The 17657-nt window shown below is 37.6% G+C and overlaps 1 protein-coding gene across 1 annotated transcript in view; it reads right to left on the bottom strand.

The window, feature by feature from the left end:
* Nucleotides 1–2789: 2789 nt before the first annotated feature.
* BTAF1 (B-TFIID TATA-box binding protein associated factor 1) overlaps nucleotides 2790–17657 on the bottom strand; it is a 93168-nt gene continuing 78300 nt past the window's right edge. The window contains exons 27-38 of the mRNA XM_032608293.1: nucleotides 17489–17610; nucleotides 17232–17399; nucleotides 15219–15296; nucleotides 14959–15088; nucleotides 12678–12819; nucleotides 12401–12531; nucleotides 10420–10545; nucleotides 8835–8987; nucleotides 6798–7009; nucleotides 5389–5548; nucleotides 4832–5002; nucleotides 2790–3344 (exon numbers count right to left, since the gene is read on the bottom strand). Of these exons, the coding sequence (XP_032464184.1) occupies nucleotides 3201–3344; nucleotides 4832–5002; nucleotides 5389–5548; nucleotides 6798–7009; nucleotides 8835–8987; nucleotides 10420–10545; nucleotides 12401–12531; nucleotides 12678–12819; nucleotides 14959–15088; nucleotides 15219–15296; nucleotides 17232–17399; nucleotides 17489–17610 (1737 nt within the window). The 3' untranslated portion in view covers nucleotides 2790–3200. The remainder of the gene's footprint in view (nucleotides 3345–4831; nucleotides 5003–5388; nucleotides 5549–6797; nucleotides 7010–8834; nucleotides 8988–10419; nucleotides 10546–12400; nucleotides 12532–12677; nucleotides 12820–14958; nucleotides 15089–15218; nucleotides 15297–17231; nucleotides 17400–17488; nucleotides 17611–17657) is intronic.

Genomic DNA, 17657 nt, shown 5'->3' with positions numbered 1-17657 from the left:
GCGGGCCTCTCACTGTCGTGGCCTCTCCCGTTGCAGAGCACAGGCTCTGGATGCGCAGGCTCAGCGGCCATGGCTCACAGGCCTAGCCGCTCTGTGACATGTGGGATCTTCCCAGACTGGGGCACGAACCTGTGTCCCCTGCATCGGCAGGCGGACTCTCAACCACTGTGCCACCAGGGAAGCCCTGCCTAACTTTTAAATAATGTTTTCCTTATTTTCATATCTAATTAATCATTACTTTATGGTCTTTCAGATTATTCTATTTGCAGTTTTTATTCTATTTTTTAAAATAACTTTATTAAAGATTATTTAATTTTTGTCTGCATTGGGTCTTAGCTGCAGCACGCAGGATCTTCGCTGAGGCATGCGGGATCTCTCGTTGTGGCACATGGGCTTTTTTTTGTGGCACGTGGGCTTCTCTCTAGTTGTGGTGTGCAGGCTCCAGGGCATGTGGGCTCTGTAGTTGTGGCTCGTGGGTTCCAGAGCATGTGGGCTCTGTAGTTTGTGGCACGCAGGCTCTCTAGTTGTGGCGCGTGAGCTCAGTAGCTGTGGCGCAGGCCTAGTTGCCCCGTGGCATGTAGGATCTTAGTTCCCTGACCAGGGATCAAACCCTCGTCCCCTGCATTGTAAGGTGGTTTCTTTACCATTGGACCACCAGGGAAGTCCCTATTTGCAGTTTTGAAATAACGAATTTTCCTATTTGCATCTGCTGACTCTTCCTCCTGGTAGTTCATTGCCTCCTGTAGATTGTGTGTGTGTGAGTTTAATCTTAGAAGCTTTTCCCTGTGGCAATCCTAAGGGACCCTATCTGAAACTGTTCCTATAGGGCAGTTTTGTTTGCTTCTGCTAGGGTCCCAGAGTTGATATGTTATTTTCTTAATTTGTGGTTCTTATAGCTATACATTTAAAATAACCCAACCTTACTTACCTTTGGTACAGGTATTCTGGGATTCTGATTTCTCATAGATGACTTTGTGATTCTGGGCTCTTGGACAGTTCTACTAGTCCTGTTTCAATACGTGAACTCTTTGTGGCTTTATGGAGAGGATTAAGTTATAGTTCCACTTTCTCCTGTGAGCCTGAAACCATGGCTGTTGTCCCTACACAGGTAGTAGGATATTAGCCCCTATATTCTTCAACAGAACTTCACTGGTTTAAGGGAATTTACTAGAGACTGGTGGGAACCCTTTCTTTAAGCAGGAGGCAGTTTTTGATGTCTGAGACTGATTTGTGTGACTAGCAAATATTTTGTTTATTGACACAACTCAAGTTTTTGCTTCGTAGATTCACACTGAGTACTCTGGCACTTGAAAACAGATGTTCCTGCAATCAGTTTCACTTAGATTCCACTGATGCCAGCATGTATTCTGGGAAAGTGGGAGGTCTATCTTTAATCGGGAGGTATACGATTGTACTGGGATTAAATATTTGGAACAGATATGTGATGCAACACTGTTACTTTTCTGTCATTTCTATTATGCTCTTATAGTCCCCCCACTTTTGCCTCTGAGTGGTCACATTCCCAAACAGCTTCTCTGTGCTATGTACAGTGGATATTCTGTATAAAGTCAAGAATTTCCTTTTTGTCTTCCACCAAATTTGACTGTAAATCCTAAATAATGAAAAAATAACCATTTAATTAGTAAGAAAAAAGATCTTGAGCATTTTTTGACCATATCTAAACTAATAATCTTTTGCTTTTTCTAGTGATCATTTCCTACAAATAACACACAGTTGCACATATTTTTACGGTTAAATCTTTTTTTTATTCTCTTGTGGAATGCTATGTTTAATGTTACAGTATGGTTGTCAAAGCTACTGAAATGTGACACATATCCATGTCTAAATGCTGCAGAACAATATAACTTTATTTTAACAAAAAGTTATTTTACAGCTGAGGTCTGATGGTTTTGAAACCAATGCCTATGTGTATGGCCAGCCACAAACCTGGGGGATGTTTATTTCCTGTACATGTATATACAAATATATCCCATACATATATATGCACACAGGCATGTATTAATTTATGTGTGAAATATATAAAATTATATACATACACATACATGCATATCTATATACATATACCCACCCTCACTATTGAGCTCACTTTTCTAACACTAATCAGCTTCATGCCCACTTATTGCTGCCCGGTATAAACTACACGATTTTAGTGCCAATACCAAGCACCCTTTCGGATGCAGGATAGGTACATCTGTGCATATAGATATGTGTATTTATGTATGTTTGTGTGTATAAAGGAATCATTTCTCCCTTTTATGCTACAGTCATGCATTACTACGATAAACAGTCTTTTCACCATAGGTTTTGAAATTCTAAACAGTGTAAAATCTACTTCTGGAAAACTGTATAGGTTCATAGTTACAAAAAATATATATTTTATATATATATATATATATATGTGTGTGTGTATATATATATATATATATATATATATATATATATATATATACACGATTGAAACCTATTGAGTAGATATGTCCTCAGAATCTGGCTATATCCTAGCCCTTAGATAAATTAAAAGAACACCCTCTTAATAGGATGTTATGATAGCCTTAAATAGAACATTACCTGTATTTAGAATAGTTGATGTTTTAAAAGTTAACAAAATGATGTTAAAGATTTGAACAACACTATGCCATTGCATTAAATATATAAACGTTTCCACCAAAGGTTTGGTTCAATTACTTGTCTAAGATTTTCATGTTCCAAGAGTGACCAGTATTGCGGTCATTATTCTTAAAATTATGGCTCATTAAAGGCTTTTATACAAAAAAAAAAAAGCCCTAGTTTTAATCATTTATAAAAACAAGTTCTCTTTAAAAGGAAAAATGTACATGAACACTAACGTACTCATGGATACTATCCTGTACAAAGTGACTGCTATGTAAAGATAGGAACACCTCATGGTAGCACATGTAAACTGGTTTGGTTCCTCGGCTCTGCAGCGATTCAGCATGTGTAAAATTTAAACCACTCACATCAACATTTAAATTTAATACAGTGCAAATGTTTGAGAATAACCTGTTCCCCCCAGTGAAACAAGAACCAGCGTTATGCTGAATATTCTTCAGATCTATTTACACATTGAGCTAAAAAGTTCACCATAAACTTTGAAATTTGCTGAATATCAGCAGAAATGTTACTGAACTAGCAGCAATTGCATTTACAATATCTGATAGTTATTTGAGAGAATGCATGAAATTTTCCAGGCTGTACTCTGAATCGTATTGCTCTTGATCCCACAGATCGCTCAGGTTTTCAAGAACTGATTTCATACTTGCTTTTCCAGAAGTAGAGGTGTCAGCTTTTTCTGCTTTGCCGTCCTTAAGAAAAATTGGCAGAAAGATAAAATGAAAGATTAATTTCAGAAATTTTATTTTCCTTTAAAATATCATAGTTGTTTCTAACATTGCACTTTTTCAAGAGTTAAACACTTCAAAACATGGGTAAGTTCGTGAACTCATAAAATAGCCTATTTTCCCACAGCCCTAATAATTTATCATTTTACGCTTTGTATTTGAGAAGAATTTTAAGAACATTGCAAAGAATTCACTGTTAACTGTGTCACTTGGCTTTGTCATTCTTCTCCCCTGTGTGTGTGTGTGTGTGTGTGTGTATATATATATATACACACACCTGTGTATATGTTAGATATATAGTTAAATTATCAGCCTTTCCCAAAACCATCTGAGAGTAGGTTGTAGATATTATGCCCCTTTATCCCAAGAACAAGGACATTCTCTTACATAACCAAAGTACAAAGATCAAATTAAGGAAATTCAATATTGGTATATTAACATGATCTCATATGTAGTCCATATTCAAATTTTGCCAATAAGATCCTTTATGGCAGTAGTTCTTGCTTCCTTGGAACACCCCTTGAGCCCAGTTTCTGCTCACTGAAAGTCACCCATAAGAATGTTCTTTCAAATGGAATAAAATACATTTGAAGCAATCCATGTTTCTTTGAGCCTTTTTTTCTGGGTTACACAGATCCTGTTCTTTCAATCTCCCTTATGTGACATGATTGAAGAACTCTTCTCCATTCTGGCCATCTTTTGGGGATTCACTGATTTGTTACTGTTTAAAATGCAGCACCCAGAACCAGACAGTATTCTAAATGTGGCTTAACACACACAGAGTAGAGTGGAACTACTTTCTCTCACATTTGGACACTATAATTCTGTTATTACAGCTGGTTTAATTGCATTATATAAGGCCATTTCTCACCCTAATTTATACTGAGTGTACAGTTGGTTTTCTGAACCTACACAGGACTTTAAATCCAACCCTATTAGTTTTACATTATTAGACCAACCAATATTTCCAGCTGGTGCATCCTTTGATAATGGATTGTTATCTGATATATATTAGTTCCATCATCCACATTAACAACAATAGCTACTATTTATTATTTTCATAACTCTAGTAACATAGGCATTGTTATTCTGCCAAGGCTGAAGATGGTCAGAGAAGTTAATTTGCCTAAGGTCGCCAGTTAATAGGAGGCAGGGCAAGAAACACAGACCCAGGTCTAGCTGACTCCAGAAACAGCTGTCCTTTAGCAGGTAGGGACTAAGAAAGAAAACCTGGGGAAGACACTGGAGACATCAATCAGAATGTCAGACCTTCAAACATGCCCTAGTATCCTGGAGAGTTTTAGCTGGACATCAAAAATTCCCTCAAAGGGTTGTCTAGGTGATACTAAAGTGAATGGCTTTTGCTGCTCCTTTTAATACTTTTACCAAGCAGTCCCAGGAAGTCTGTGAATACATTAAAGATACAACAAATTGTATAAGAAGTTCTTTACCTTATCAAGAGTAAACAGATCAAGGAGTTGATCTGTCCCCATAGTCTGCAAACTGGAATTCTCTTGGCTAATAACAGTATTTGCTATGTTCATCTTGAACTTCTGCAAACCCATTATTTTCTCTTCCAACGTTCCTCTGGTTATCAATCGGTACACGTTAACCACACGTTTCTGAATGAGAAAAAGAAGTTAAGCAACTGTAGCATGAATAAATGGGTAAGTAAATTTTGAGATTTACGAAGTCAGAGGGCTTGCATACTTGTACTAAGTGCTTAACTACCATTGAATTAGGATTGTGTTTTCTTTATCTGTGCCCATGACCTTAAAATGTTTGTAGACGATCACAGAATATTAGGAATGGACAGTTTCCCAGGTTTTCTTAGCCCAGGCACCTCATTTAGCACGTGAGGAAATGGTGCCACAAAATTAAGTGACTTGCCTAACGTCACAACCCTTACTAACATAAGAGCAGGAACTTAAACCAAGGCTTCCTGTCTTTTGGGGGGAGTTATTTTTCCCAGTGCACAAGTTAACACTTGTGAGTGCTGACTTTTTACCTGCCCAATGCGATGGGCCCGGTCCATGGCTTGTAGATCACGCATGGGATTCCAGTCATGCTCCACAAATACCACTGTGTCAGCGCCTGTTAAGTTAAGCCCCAGGCCACCAACGTGAGTTGTAAGTAAGAGAACATCTATGGATGGATCGTTGTTAAACCTAAAAACATAGATATTAAAAAATAAAATTAGTACATTTCTTCCTAAAGTTCAAGTAACAGAAACTGAACTGTTTAATAAAAATTAAAGAGCACAAATGAGAACACTGCTTTATAATCCACGACATAGACATTTCTGTGACCACCTGAGTTCAGACTATCTTCTTTTAATATACATAACATCTTTAGTAGTAGAAAGAAGGTATTCTAGAACATGTCAGAAATTTCATACCTAGCAATTAAGTCCAATTGCAAAATGGATGCAAAAATGGAACACTAATTATAATTAAGACAAAACCCAACTATGAACCTTTAACATATGGAGACAGAAGAGTGTAGAGAAAGGTTAGATCAGTCAGGGAAGTTAGAAGATTAGCGTGCTGAGGGTTGCTAAAATTGTACTAGTCCTAGAAGATATTGACAAAGGACATCTGGTGGCTTCTAGGAAAAAGAAAAACTAACATTACTAAGCTACCATTTATTACTCACTCTGAGTCAGGCAATGGGCTTTGTACTTTATATGCTTTATGTTATTTCTTACAATAGCTCTATAAGATATTATTATTGTTATTTGAGAGACTCTCAGGCTGTATGGATAATAAACAGGCCCAAGAGAACACTGCCTCAATGGTAGAGTCAGAGTCAAACCCGGGTTCAAAGTCCCTTCGTGGGTCTCTGTTTTGTGCCTAAAAATCTCTTAGGGATGCTTGTTAAAAATGCCCACTCTTGAAGTCAGCAGGCCTGGGACAGAACCTAGGAATATGCATTTTTAAAAATGAACCCCTGCGATTTCCAGTGCAGAGGGAGCAGACCACACGTAAGAACACTGTACTCAGTGATTCTGCTTCCAAGCTAGGCCAGCTTCCAACTTGTTTTCAGCAGAGACAGAGGGATCAGGATAAAGAGCTTAGTTAAGCCACTTGTTTGCTTCCTCCTGCCCCAACTCCCATAAACAGATGAGGGGAAAGCAGTTACCTGTTTTTTGTTGATGCCTTAAATTTCTTTCATGCCCTTAGGAGTGCTTTCCTAATACAGTCACACTTTTTTCCCCCTAACTAAACAAACTATTCAATTATATTTCTGCAGTTCTGTATTTTAAAAAGGTAAAGGTTTAGTTGGGTTGAATTATACAAAAAAAACCACATTTGCAAATATCTAGCCAAAGAAGATATTTCATGAGGCAAACTTCTATGTAAGTAATAATAATAAATTGACTATAACTTGATTTGTAAGATTTTAGAAGCCACTCACCGTGAAACAATGGAATGCCTCTGACCAGGAGGTATGCTACCATCTAATCTCAAGTAAGTGACAGAGGGTAAGTGAGGCTTGAGAAGATCGTGCTCTACTATATCAAGCATGCTTTTAAGCTGACAGAAGATCAGTATCCTGTGCTGGGCTACAACAGACTCTGTGCCACTCTCGGAAGTGCTGCCATTTCCCAAACCACAGTCCAACAGCAACTTGAAAAAAGAATCAATTGTTACACAGATGTCCAATAAAAGTAGGCAGTCAATCTCACCAAAATAAATATTCCTCTTTGTGGTGAGAAAAGGTTAACTTACCTGTGACCTGAAAAGCAGATTAGCATTTGGGGCTCTCATTTATAACATTTTCTACACTAGACCATGTGAAATCTAAAATCTTCATCTGTTATTTATTCTCAATAAAATTTAAGCCAGAATAACTACAAAAAGCTAAAACAATAAAGTCCAGGTTTTACAATAAGATCTTAATTTTTAAGGCTAGAAAAACTAAATGGTATTAACATTTACATTAACTTGAAATTGGTTCCTTTAATTTAAGCTTTCCAAATTCCAGAATTTTTTAAAACTCCATTTTTAACAGTTATGCCAAGAGTGACATGAGCAAATGGCAGAGCAAGCAGTTCCTAGAAAAATTAATTCCAGTGATCCACACTGACACATATAATCAAGCTGTTGAAAGACAAAGACAAAAAGCGAAATCTTGACGACACCAAGAGAAAAGTGACCACCCCACCACCACCACATGACCTGTGGGATCTTTGTCTCCCAACCAGGGATCAAACCCGGGCCCCGGCAGTGAAAGCGCCAAGTCCTAACCACTGGACTGCCAGGGAATTCCCAAAAGTGACTTCATGTAAAAGGGATTCTCAATGAGATGAACACCCCTTTTCTCATCAGACACCATGGAGGACATGACCAAGAAAGTTAAAAGACCATCTACAGAATGGGAGAAAGTATTTGCAAATCACGTATCTGATAAAGGCTTAATATCTAGAATATAAACTCCTAAAACTCAACCAAAAGACAACCCAATGAAAAAACAGTCAAAGGACTTAAACGGGCATTTCTCCAAAGAAGATATACAAATGTCCCAATAAGCACATGAAAACAACATCATTAGTCAATAGGAATAGCAAATCAAATCAACAATGCGATACCACTTCATACCTATTGTGACGGCTATACTAAAAAAAAAGGAAAATAAGTGTTGGTGAGGATGTAGGGAAATCAGAACCCTGGCACATAGCTTGGGAATGTAAATGTTGCAGCCACTGTGGAAAGCAGTTTGGCAGTTCCTGAAAAAGTTAAACATAGAATTGCTATATAATCCAGCAATTCCACTCTTAGGTCTAATATCTAAAAGAACTAAAAAGAGGGACTCAAACAAGCTAATGTTCATTGCAGCATTATTCACAATAGCCAGAAGGTGGAAACAACCCAAGTGTCATCAACACATGACTGGATAAACAAAATGTACTGGTGGTGGTAATAACAACAACAACAAAGGACTATTATCCAGCCATAAAAATGAATGAAGTGCTGATATGTGCTCTAACATGAATGAACCTTGAAAATAAGTGAAATAAGCCGGCCACAAAAGAACAACAATATGGTTCCACGTACATGAAATATTTAGAACAGGCAAATTCATACCGACAGAAAGTAGATTCGAGGTTCCCTGGGGTTACAGAAAGGGGAGTGGGAAGTTATTGCTTAACAGGTACAGAGTTTCTATTTGGTTGATGGAAAAATTTTGGAAATAAATAGTGGTAATGGTTACATAACACTGTGAATGTTGTTAATGCCATAGAATTCTAGTTAAAAATGGTTAAAACGGCATATACTATGTTATATATTTCACCACAATTTTTTAAAAAGCTGTATCAAAAATTTAACAAGCCAAATTTTAAAATAAAAGAAATAGTAAACACCTCAGTAATCTTTTGGAAAAGCAAATTTACCTACTGTTACAGACCAAGAATGTACAACACACATCTAAGCACTTAGAAGACCTACTTACTTGTTTCAAAGCCGAGAGTTTAGGGGCATGTTGAATATCATGGAGAGAAGAATTCTGAACCGCGAGTTTCTCAGTAGTATTCTTGAACTCTGGGTGTTGAGGTGTTAAGACTAATGCTGGATGGTTGCACAGTTTACGCAGGTACTGTAATGCCTTTAAGAAAGGGGAAGAAAGTATATACAAGTCTCCTTCACGTGCCACAAATGTTCATGTCAGTATCTTTCCTATGCTAGTCCATCTATCTAAAATGCCTTTCTTCTCCTTCTCACTACTCCTCTGCTCATTCTTCAAGAAACAGTTCAAGTACCTCATCTGTGATGTCTTCATCTTACACAACTTGTATTTATTTTTGTGACAGCATTTATAACTTGTATAAATTGTACTGTTTATGTCTGTCACCCCCACTAGACAATGAGCTTTTCGTGAAAGAATGTCTTATTTATTAGCTCCTAGCTAACTCTTTCCCACTCAAAGTGCCTGATAATGCTGATAGATGATTCTAGAACTAGACATCATTTTCTAAAGAAAGGTTTCTCAAACTTCAGTGGGTATAAAAACTTCTTGAGGACCTTATAAATCTGTAAATCTCTCCCCTCTACACAGTATTTTGATTCAACAGGTCTGGTGGTGGGAAAGGTAAGGTGGAACTAGGTGGTTGTGTTTCAAGTGGTTGTGTTTGAGAATCAGAACCCCCTCAGGTCTTTTTTTTTCTTTCTCTGATTCAGCCATACCCTTTGTCTTTTGTCATTTACTTGGCTTATAGTTTGGGTCTCAACTGTATCCGTAAGCACTATGACAGAAACTGTGGGAGAGGTATAAGCCTTCAAAATCACCTTTTCCCATTTCTATCCTTAAAACTGCTACAAGTATTTAATTTATTGGTGACAAGGGGGTTTGGAAGGTATTCTACAGTGGAATATTTCAAAAGGGAAAGAAAAAAAGTGAGTTGATACTCTTTTTTCTCAAGCACATTCATCATGTGTCTCAGGACTTCTGTGCTCTATGTATCCTCTGCCTGGAATCACTCCCCACCACCACATATCTGCATGTCTCAATCTCCCTTCAGATCTTCCCTCAAATGTCACCTTCTCAGTGACATCCCTGATCACTCTATTGAAAACCACAACCTACTGTGACTCCTATACTGTATAACCCCATACTTGCCTTTATTTTCTTTTACATGATATATATATTTTACTTACTTAATCAATTTTCACCTCTACAAGGGAAGGGGTCTGTTTTGTCCACTGCTTTAATTAACCCCTGAGGTTATAGAAAAATTACTGCCTTGTGGTAGATGTTCAAATATTTTTTGAATAGAAAATAAGTTTCTCTATTTTAAAACCCTTCTTTTAATGTAATATACAAACATATATTGTGGTTTTTACTTTAATTTTAATATTAAATTACTTATTAATTACTAATTATGAATATGAAAATAAATTGGTACTTTTACCTATTTTCAAGAATGTATACACAATACTGAAAAAAACTAAATAAATCCGTATTTCAGTGTCCCATGTAAAAACTGCTGCACTGAAGAACATTGTTCAACAACATTTAAAAAGTGGACTGTAATATATACCTGGAATACATGGCCTGTAGCTTTAAGCTTTGGTTTTTCAGTTTCTTCAGAAAGTGCAGCTGAAGAAACTGTTTCATCAACATCACACTTGGCACGAGACTTAGCAAAATCCTCATAGAGCTGAACCTGTAAAATTCCCCCCATGAAAGCAATAAGTATAATTATTTTCAATTGTTCAAAACATAACTAGCGGGCTTCCCTGGTGGCGCAGTGGTTGACGGTCCGCCTGCCGATGCAGGGGGCATGGGTTCGTGCCCCGGTCCAGGAGGATCCCACATGCCGCGGAGCGGCTGGGCCCGTGAGCCATGGCCGCTGAGCCTGCGCATCCAGAGCCTGTGCTCCGCAGCAGGAGAGGCCACAACGGTGAGGCCCGCGTACCGCAAAAAAAAAAACCCCAAAAAACCCCACATAACTAGCAAAGGCCAATAAAAGCAGTAATTTAAATCAGCCCTCATCAAAGAAAATAAATTATGATACCTATATTTCACTACTTGATTACAGATGATCCACTGCATCTTGGTAAATTCCTTTTAAATTACATTTAGAAAACAAGTTTAACACATTGTTTGGCTGCTAAAATATTTTTAAAAATAGTCAAATAGTCCTAGACCCAATTTTTCCACTCTGTTCAAGAAGAGAAATACATTACCAATAAAAGAGAACTTTAACCCTTACAAGTAAATGAGGAAATCTTCCTTAAGTGAAGTTATGTGGTCAAGACCCTAATAGGTATATTTCAAAAGACCAAGTTTAAAAAAGGATACTAACTGCAGAACCCATACCAAGTTCAAAGTATTATCTTGGAGTCTGGGTTCCTGCCTTGTATATGCTAAAACAATGTGAAAGGGAAGAGAATCTAGAGTGCTAGAGAACAGAAGTCAGAGAATAAAAACCTGCAGGTGCAAAGCGAACCCAAATGTCACTTCCCTCCCCAGCCCCCTTCCTCCAGACTACTTAAATGTGTTTTATGAGGATGTTATAATACCACCACCAGTATATCATCTCAGGTTTTTTCATATGGCACCTTCTCTTTATTATACTTAACTTTAAAAAGTCTTGATTTCATTACCTCTAAAAATTTTTCCTTCAAGAAATATTAATCCAATTTTTACAAATGAGGGATGGAGGCTCAGAGAGATGAGGTAGATAATATAAATGATCACAGAGCTCTTAGCATCTAAATTAGTGTCCTGTCCACTAAACTCAGGTTGTATAGATAAATACTAAAAGGTTAAATGTCTATACACTGGAGGGAAAGCAGCAGTTTTCCAGGTATGTCTGTATATCTTTTTTTCATTTGACTATACTAAATCAACTCTAATACTGAAACAGACTGATGCTCACTAACCTAGAACACAAAGTAAACGTTCAAACAGAAAATTCTGCTTATAGGCCATATCTTACTAAGAGAAGAGACAGTTTCCCCTTACAAAATTACTGCACAAGGAAAGGCATACAATAAATTCCTTTGATAATAGTCTCTATGTACAAAATCAGAACTGTGCAGAAGCCAATACTTATTTTGAAAATTTATTGGCAATACTTTAAAAGGGACAAGGTCCCACTTCCCAACTTAGCCCTGATGTATACACCTATAATGCTGCTGCAAGGATATGACATTATAGGCAGACTTCTGGCCCTTATAAAACATTGGCTTACTTCTATATCATTTTAACCTTTCAACTTTTTCAATTAACTAGACATATATAACAAAGCAATTATGATACTGGATTTTGTTTTAATGCTATATTCAAAATGCACATACCCAAATGTGTACTTACATATCCAAACAGATTCATTTAGGTTTTATCTACACCTGTTTGAAACTGAGTATTCCTGAAGTCTAAGGAAGTAGAAGCTAGATCAGAGTGATAAACCAAAGGCTAAATCCCCTTTATTCAATACTTTTGTGGCTTGTTCAAAACATTCCCCTAATAAACATACCACCAACAACCACAATTGCGATCACCAGATTCCTAACCTGGAGAGTACTAAGAGTACAGTAATAGTCTTGAATAATTTTGGGCGGTAGATCCTGCAAAACATCTTCTTTCATTCTTCTCAAAAGAAATGGCAGGACTTGGCGGTGCAGTGCATCCATCGCGAGAACACCTATTAATAATAAGAGAGTTAACTTAATTCTATTTATTATTATTATTATTAATTTCTCTTAATAATAAGATTAAATGGCTTCCCAAAAGTTAGATATAAATTATATTCACTTGCACAGAGTATATAACTGTATCTCTTTTTCATACCTGCTTCTTGTTCACGACTGGAGCTTCGAGCATCCCTACTTGCTAATATAGGTTTACCATATCGTGCAGCAAACTGGCGTTCAGTCCCCAAAAATCCTGGCATGAGGAAATCAAATAATGACCACAGCTCCAAAACGTTGTTCTGAATATAAGAAAGGAACACCAGTTATCTTGTGTACTAGGATTATTTCCTTACACTTAAAAATGGAACATTAATGAAAGCCCACTGTGATGGCATAGATTATCACCACATTTTTGGGTATAAGTCTATATATACATATATTTTAAAGATTTTTTTGATGTGGACCACTTTTAAAGTCTTTATTGAATTTGTTACAATATTGCTTCTGTTTTCTGTTTTGGTTTTTTGGCCGTGAGGCATGTGGGATCTTAGCTCCCCGACCAGGGATCAAACTCGCACCCCCTGCAAAGGCAAAGTCTTAACCACTGGACAGCCAGGGAAGTCTCTATAAGTCTATATTTTAACGTGTAAAATTTGGAGAAAATACTCTATCCTATTTGGAGGAAACTTTCAAGTCTCTTCCACCAGAATAAGCCTTGGTCCGTGGTATTTAAATCCTACTGGTAGGTTCCATCAAGTAGTAAATAGAAGAGAAAGATGAATACATGTCTGATTCTTTTAACTTTGAGACTCAGATTAGCAGCAAGATTTAAGAAATTTGGCCAATTACCACCATTTCTTCAACACAGGAAAACCTAGAAGAGTTTGGTTATAGGTCAAGTCTACCCAGTATTTATGGGTCATGAGGAACAGGCACAGGTTCTTTCCAATTCTGTTGGAGTTTCATGAAAAAAGAAATCAACACCTTTTCATTTTAGATGCTTTCCCAGTATGTGTGGATCCTAAGGTACCATCCCATCTGTTTACCCCTTCCAGAAGCCCTCCTCACCAGGCTCAAGCAGTGGCTCACCATGCTGGGCTGCCATTCTATACTGAAACCCTTCTAATCCCACCTAGGCTCTGCCCCATGACTCATGGGCTACCATGGCTGTTTGGTGCAGAAACCCACCCACCTTACAGCTTCAGAGCTAAACTGTTGAGGTGTGGAAGGGGAAAAGAGAGCCTTTAAGCAAACAAATACTTCTTTTGTTGTGAAAGCTATAATCAATTTTAAAATACTGTGAAGTTTCCATATAAGCAAAACAAATCTTGATATATCAAACCTAAAGAGTATGCTGCGGAGCAGCTGGGCCCGTGAGCCATGGCTGCTGGGCCTGCGCGTCTGGAGCCTGTGCTCTGCAATGGGAGAGGCTGCAGCAGTGAGAGGCCCGTGTACCACACACACACACAAAAAAACAAACCTAAAGAGTGATTTTTTCCTCTTATTTATTTATCTATCTATCTATTTATCTATCTATTTATTTAGGCTGTGCCATGTGGCATGCAGGATCCTAGTTCCCAACCAGGGATCAAACCCATGCCCCCTGCACTGGGAGGGCAGAGTCTTAACCACTGGACAACCAGGAAAGTCCCTTTTTCCCTTTTAAATGTACTTTTTCTTACTTCCATTAAATTTTCATATGTTTGTAATTACGTTCTCTCTTGTGGTTATTAAAATCTGAAGTGTTTACTTAATAGACAAAACCATAATACTTTAGTAGTCAGTCTATCACCAAAAATAAATTTAAAAGAAAAGTAACAAATACATAAAGAACCATCATTTTTTTAAGAGTCAGAAGCAATCTTAGAGGTCACTTGGTGTCTACCCTCCTGCCAACTGGAGAAGGATGGAGGGTATCTTCCCATCAGACTTGGCTATCCAAGCTAGATGTGAACATTTGCAACCAATTCCTCTGGAAGATAAGAGAATCTTTCAAAAATATCTAAAGGCATCTACATACTCAGCCATCTCCTTCCTTTTCTAAGATAAACTGTTACAATCTCTTTCCTTCAACTGCTTCCTAATCTCAGGTATTCATACCTCTCCTATATGATGAGTCACCTCTGAATCATCTCTAGCTTCTCAATGTTAAATCAGATTGTATTATACTGCAGAAGGAAGATGGCCAATGTGGAAGACTTATGTCTTATAAGACTTATATTTACATAGCCTAAAATTACATTTTAAATATGAGATTTAAAACCTAGTTTGCTCACATACTGCTACATACCAAATGAACCATTATAAAAGCAAGATAATTATTGGAAATTATCATTCCTATAAACTAAAAAAACCTCTTTAATTCACTGTCAAATGCCAAGCCTTCTCTCCACATGGCAAATATTAAAAAAAAAAAAAAAAAAAAGGTAAATAATTACCTGGATTGGTGTTCCAGAAAGAATAATCCTATAATTAGCAGTCAGTTGTTTTACTGCTTTTGACAATTTTGTTTTTCCATTTTTGATGACATGGCCTTCATCAAGAATACAGTAGTTAAATTTAATATTTCTGAAGAAAAACAAAAATGTTAGCATCTTTTACTATATGTCAGGAACAATATGAAGTCTTTGAGGCAGGAAAATACTAAGTCTCTCTGAATTTGATACTAAGTCTTTCTTTAAAAAAGTTTAATTCTTACCTAAAGAAATCTATGTCGTTTCTCACAACATCATATGAAGCCACTATCAGATTGTGCCTTTTCACCTGATGCTGTAACCTGTATTTAAAAATACATAAGATTACAAAATGGGGAATCTGCAAAGTTTATAATATGCTTTCAAAGGGAAAACCACAGATGCCATTGTATAAAGTGCTTTCAATCTACCTAAGCCCAATATTCCCTTCTGCTTACTCTACATCCATGACCCTGACACCTGAAGGCCATTCTTCTTATGACTTGGCCTTGTTGCCCTAACTCAGTCTGATTAGAAAAGAGACAGGTACCTGACTCAAAATGTGGAGGTCATTTTAACTTTATTTGCCAACACCTCTTCCTTGGAGGCACTCACTATTCCTTCACCATTCCATGTTGTGCTCGGGGGTAGAGGGGGAGCTATCAATCACACGTCCTCATAGTCACCAAAGAGATGAAGCATTTTAATCAGGTCAAGCCATTCACAATATTTTATCCCCTGACCACAAAGACTGGTTTGGGGGCATGACCCAGTCAAGGCCAGTCAGTCATCTCAGGTACTGATATATTCATGATGGGAGAGAGAAGATTTCTGTTTATTATAGTTGCCAAGCTAGGAGAATGCCCATGGTCATCTTACCTACCAACAGTAGACTGAAGTCCAGTAGAGATCAACAGAACAAGTTATACGTGGGGAAGAATAGTAAATTAGATGTACCTGAAGCAAGAATTCACCCCCTGAGATTCTCAATTTAATTAATGAATTTGCCATTTGCTTAAGCTAGTCTGAGCTGAGCTTCTACCACTTGTAAATGGATGAATTCTTTTACAATAAATTCTTTAAGAGTACAAGCTGTTGAGCTGCCTGTGTTCCAATCTTCATTTAATTAGCTGAGTGACCTTCTTCCCAGACCCCATGTCTTGGACTCCTCATCTGCAAACTGGGAATAATAGTACCCATACCTCATAAGGTAATTATGAGAATACACAATTTTACCTAAATGTAAATAAAACTGCTTAGAATAATGCCTAGCCAGTAAGTGCTCAATATATGTTAGCTATTATTAACAGAAGGGCAGCAAATCTATGGACTAATCAGCAATCTATGACCATCCAAGCTTTAAAAGATTAACTGAAATCAGGGCTTTCCTCATGGCACGGTGGTTAAGAATCCGCTTGCCAATTCAGGAGACACGGGTTTGAGCCCTGGTCCGGGAAGATCCCACATGCCACAGAGCAACTAAGCCCATGCGCCACAACTACTGAGCCTGCGCTGTAAAACCCACGAGCCACAACTACTGAGCCCGTGTGCCACAACTACTGAAGCCTGTGCACCTACAGCCCATGCTCTGCAACAAGAGAAGCCACAGCAATGAGAAGCCCACGCACCACACCGAAGAGTAGCCCCTGCTCGCCGCACCTAGAGAAAAGCCCGTGTGCAGCAACGAAGACTCAGTGTAGCCAAAAATAAATAAATAAATTTATTTTAAAAAAAGATGAACTGAAATCAATGATATACCACCCTTCAACATTTGTATTTAGGAACAGAGATGTACTAGTTGATAGAAAGAAGGTAAAACTAATAGAACTCTAGCGTTTCTGTGGTATCAGGGCAACTAGAGCAAGCCACTGTGGACCAAAAAGCATTTTTGAGGAGAGAGAAGAAGAAAGAGGGAGCACTTCGGGAAAGTGAGTAGAAAATGACGATACAACAGAAGCACCTAGAAGATACTATGATCAGAAGACTTCCAAGAAAGGCATAGAGAATGGTTTTGGTTCCTGACAGTTTCCTGGCTCCAAAACTTAGAAAGCCCAACTGATTGTTAACAATGGCTAAAGTCCTTGAATTTTGATGAGTCTCACTGATTATATCTTTATTATTCACTCACCTTTCTTAAATAAGTAAGTTGCTATGTCTGACAACCAAAAAAGCTAACTAGAATTCATTTTTAATCGATTTTATTCTTCCAAACTACTTAAAGCAAAAGATAAAACATTTTTTTGTTGGATAGTTCTTACCTTATTCTTTCAGTGGGAGGTCCAGTATAATGCAATGGATTGAGATATTCTCTGGAGCAAAATTTACCTACTTCATCCACCCAATGACCTGTTAATGTTGGCGGACAAACCACCAAGGAAGGAAGTGGCATACATTCTGCCAATTTTGATCTTGCATATTCCTGGGCCCTTTAGACAGCAAAACACAAGGAATTAACCAGTTCGTTTAAACTGCTCAGCACCTGAAAGCCTTCTTTTAAAATAACATTTAAAATTACCTGTGACAATGATCTCCTGCTAGAATGCAGATGGACTGTAAAGTTTTTCCTAAACCCATGTCATCACACAGAATTCCATGAAGCTTATACTTATTAAGAAATGCTAACCAGTTCACACCATCCTGAAAGGTTGGGAGAAAAAGAAAAATGATAAATGTGAACAGATCAT

The sequence above is a fragment of the Phocoena sinus genome, chromosome 16 (genome assembly GCF_008692025.1).
Source record: "Phocoena sinus isolate mPhoSin1 chromosome 16, mPhoSin1.pri, whole genome shotgun sequence".
Lineage (NCBI taxonomy): Eukaryota > Metazoa > Chordata > Mammalia > Artiodactyla > Phocoenidae > Phocoena > Phocoena sinus.
The sequence above is the reverse complement of the archived record's forward strand: the minus strand, read 5'-3'. Positions and strand labels throughout refer to the sequence as shown.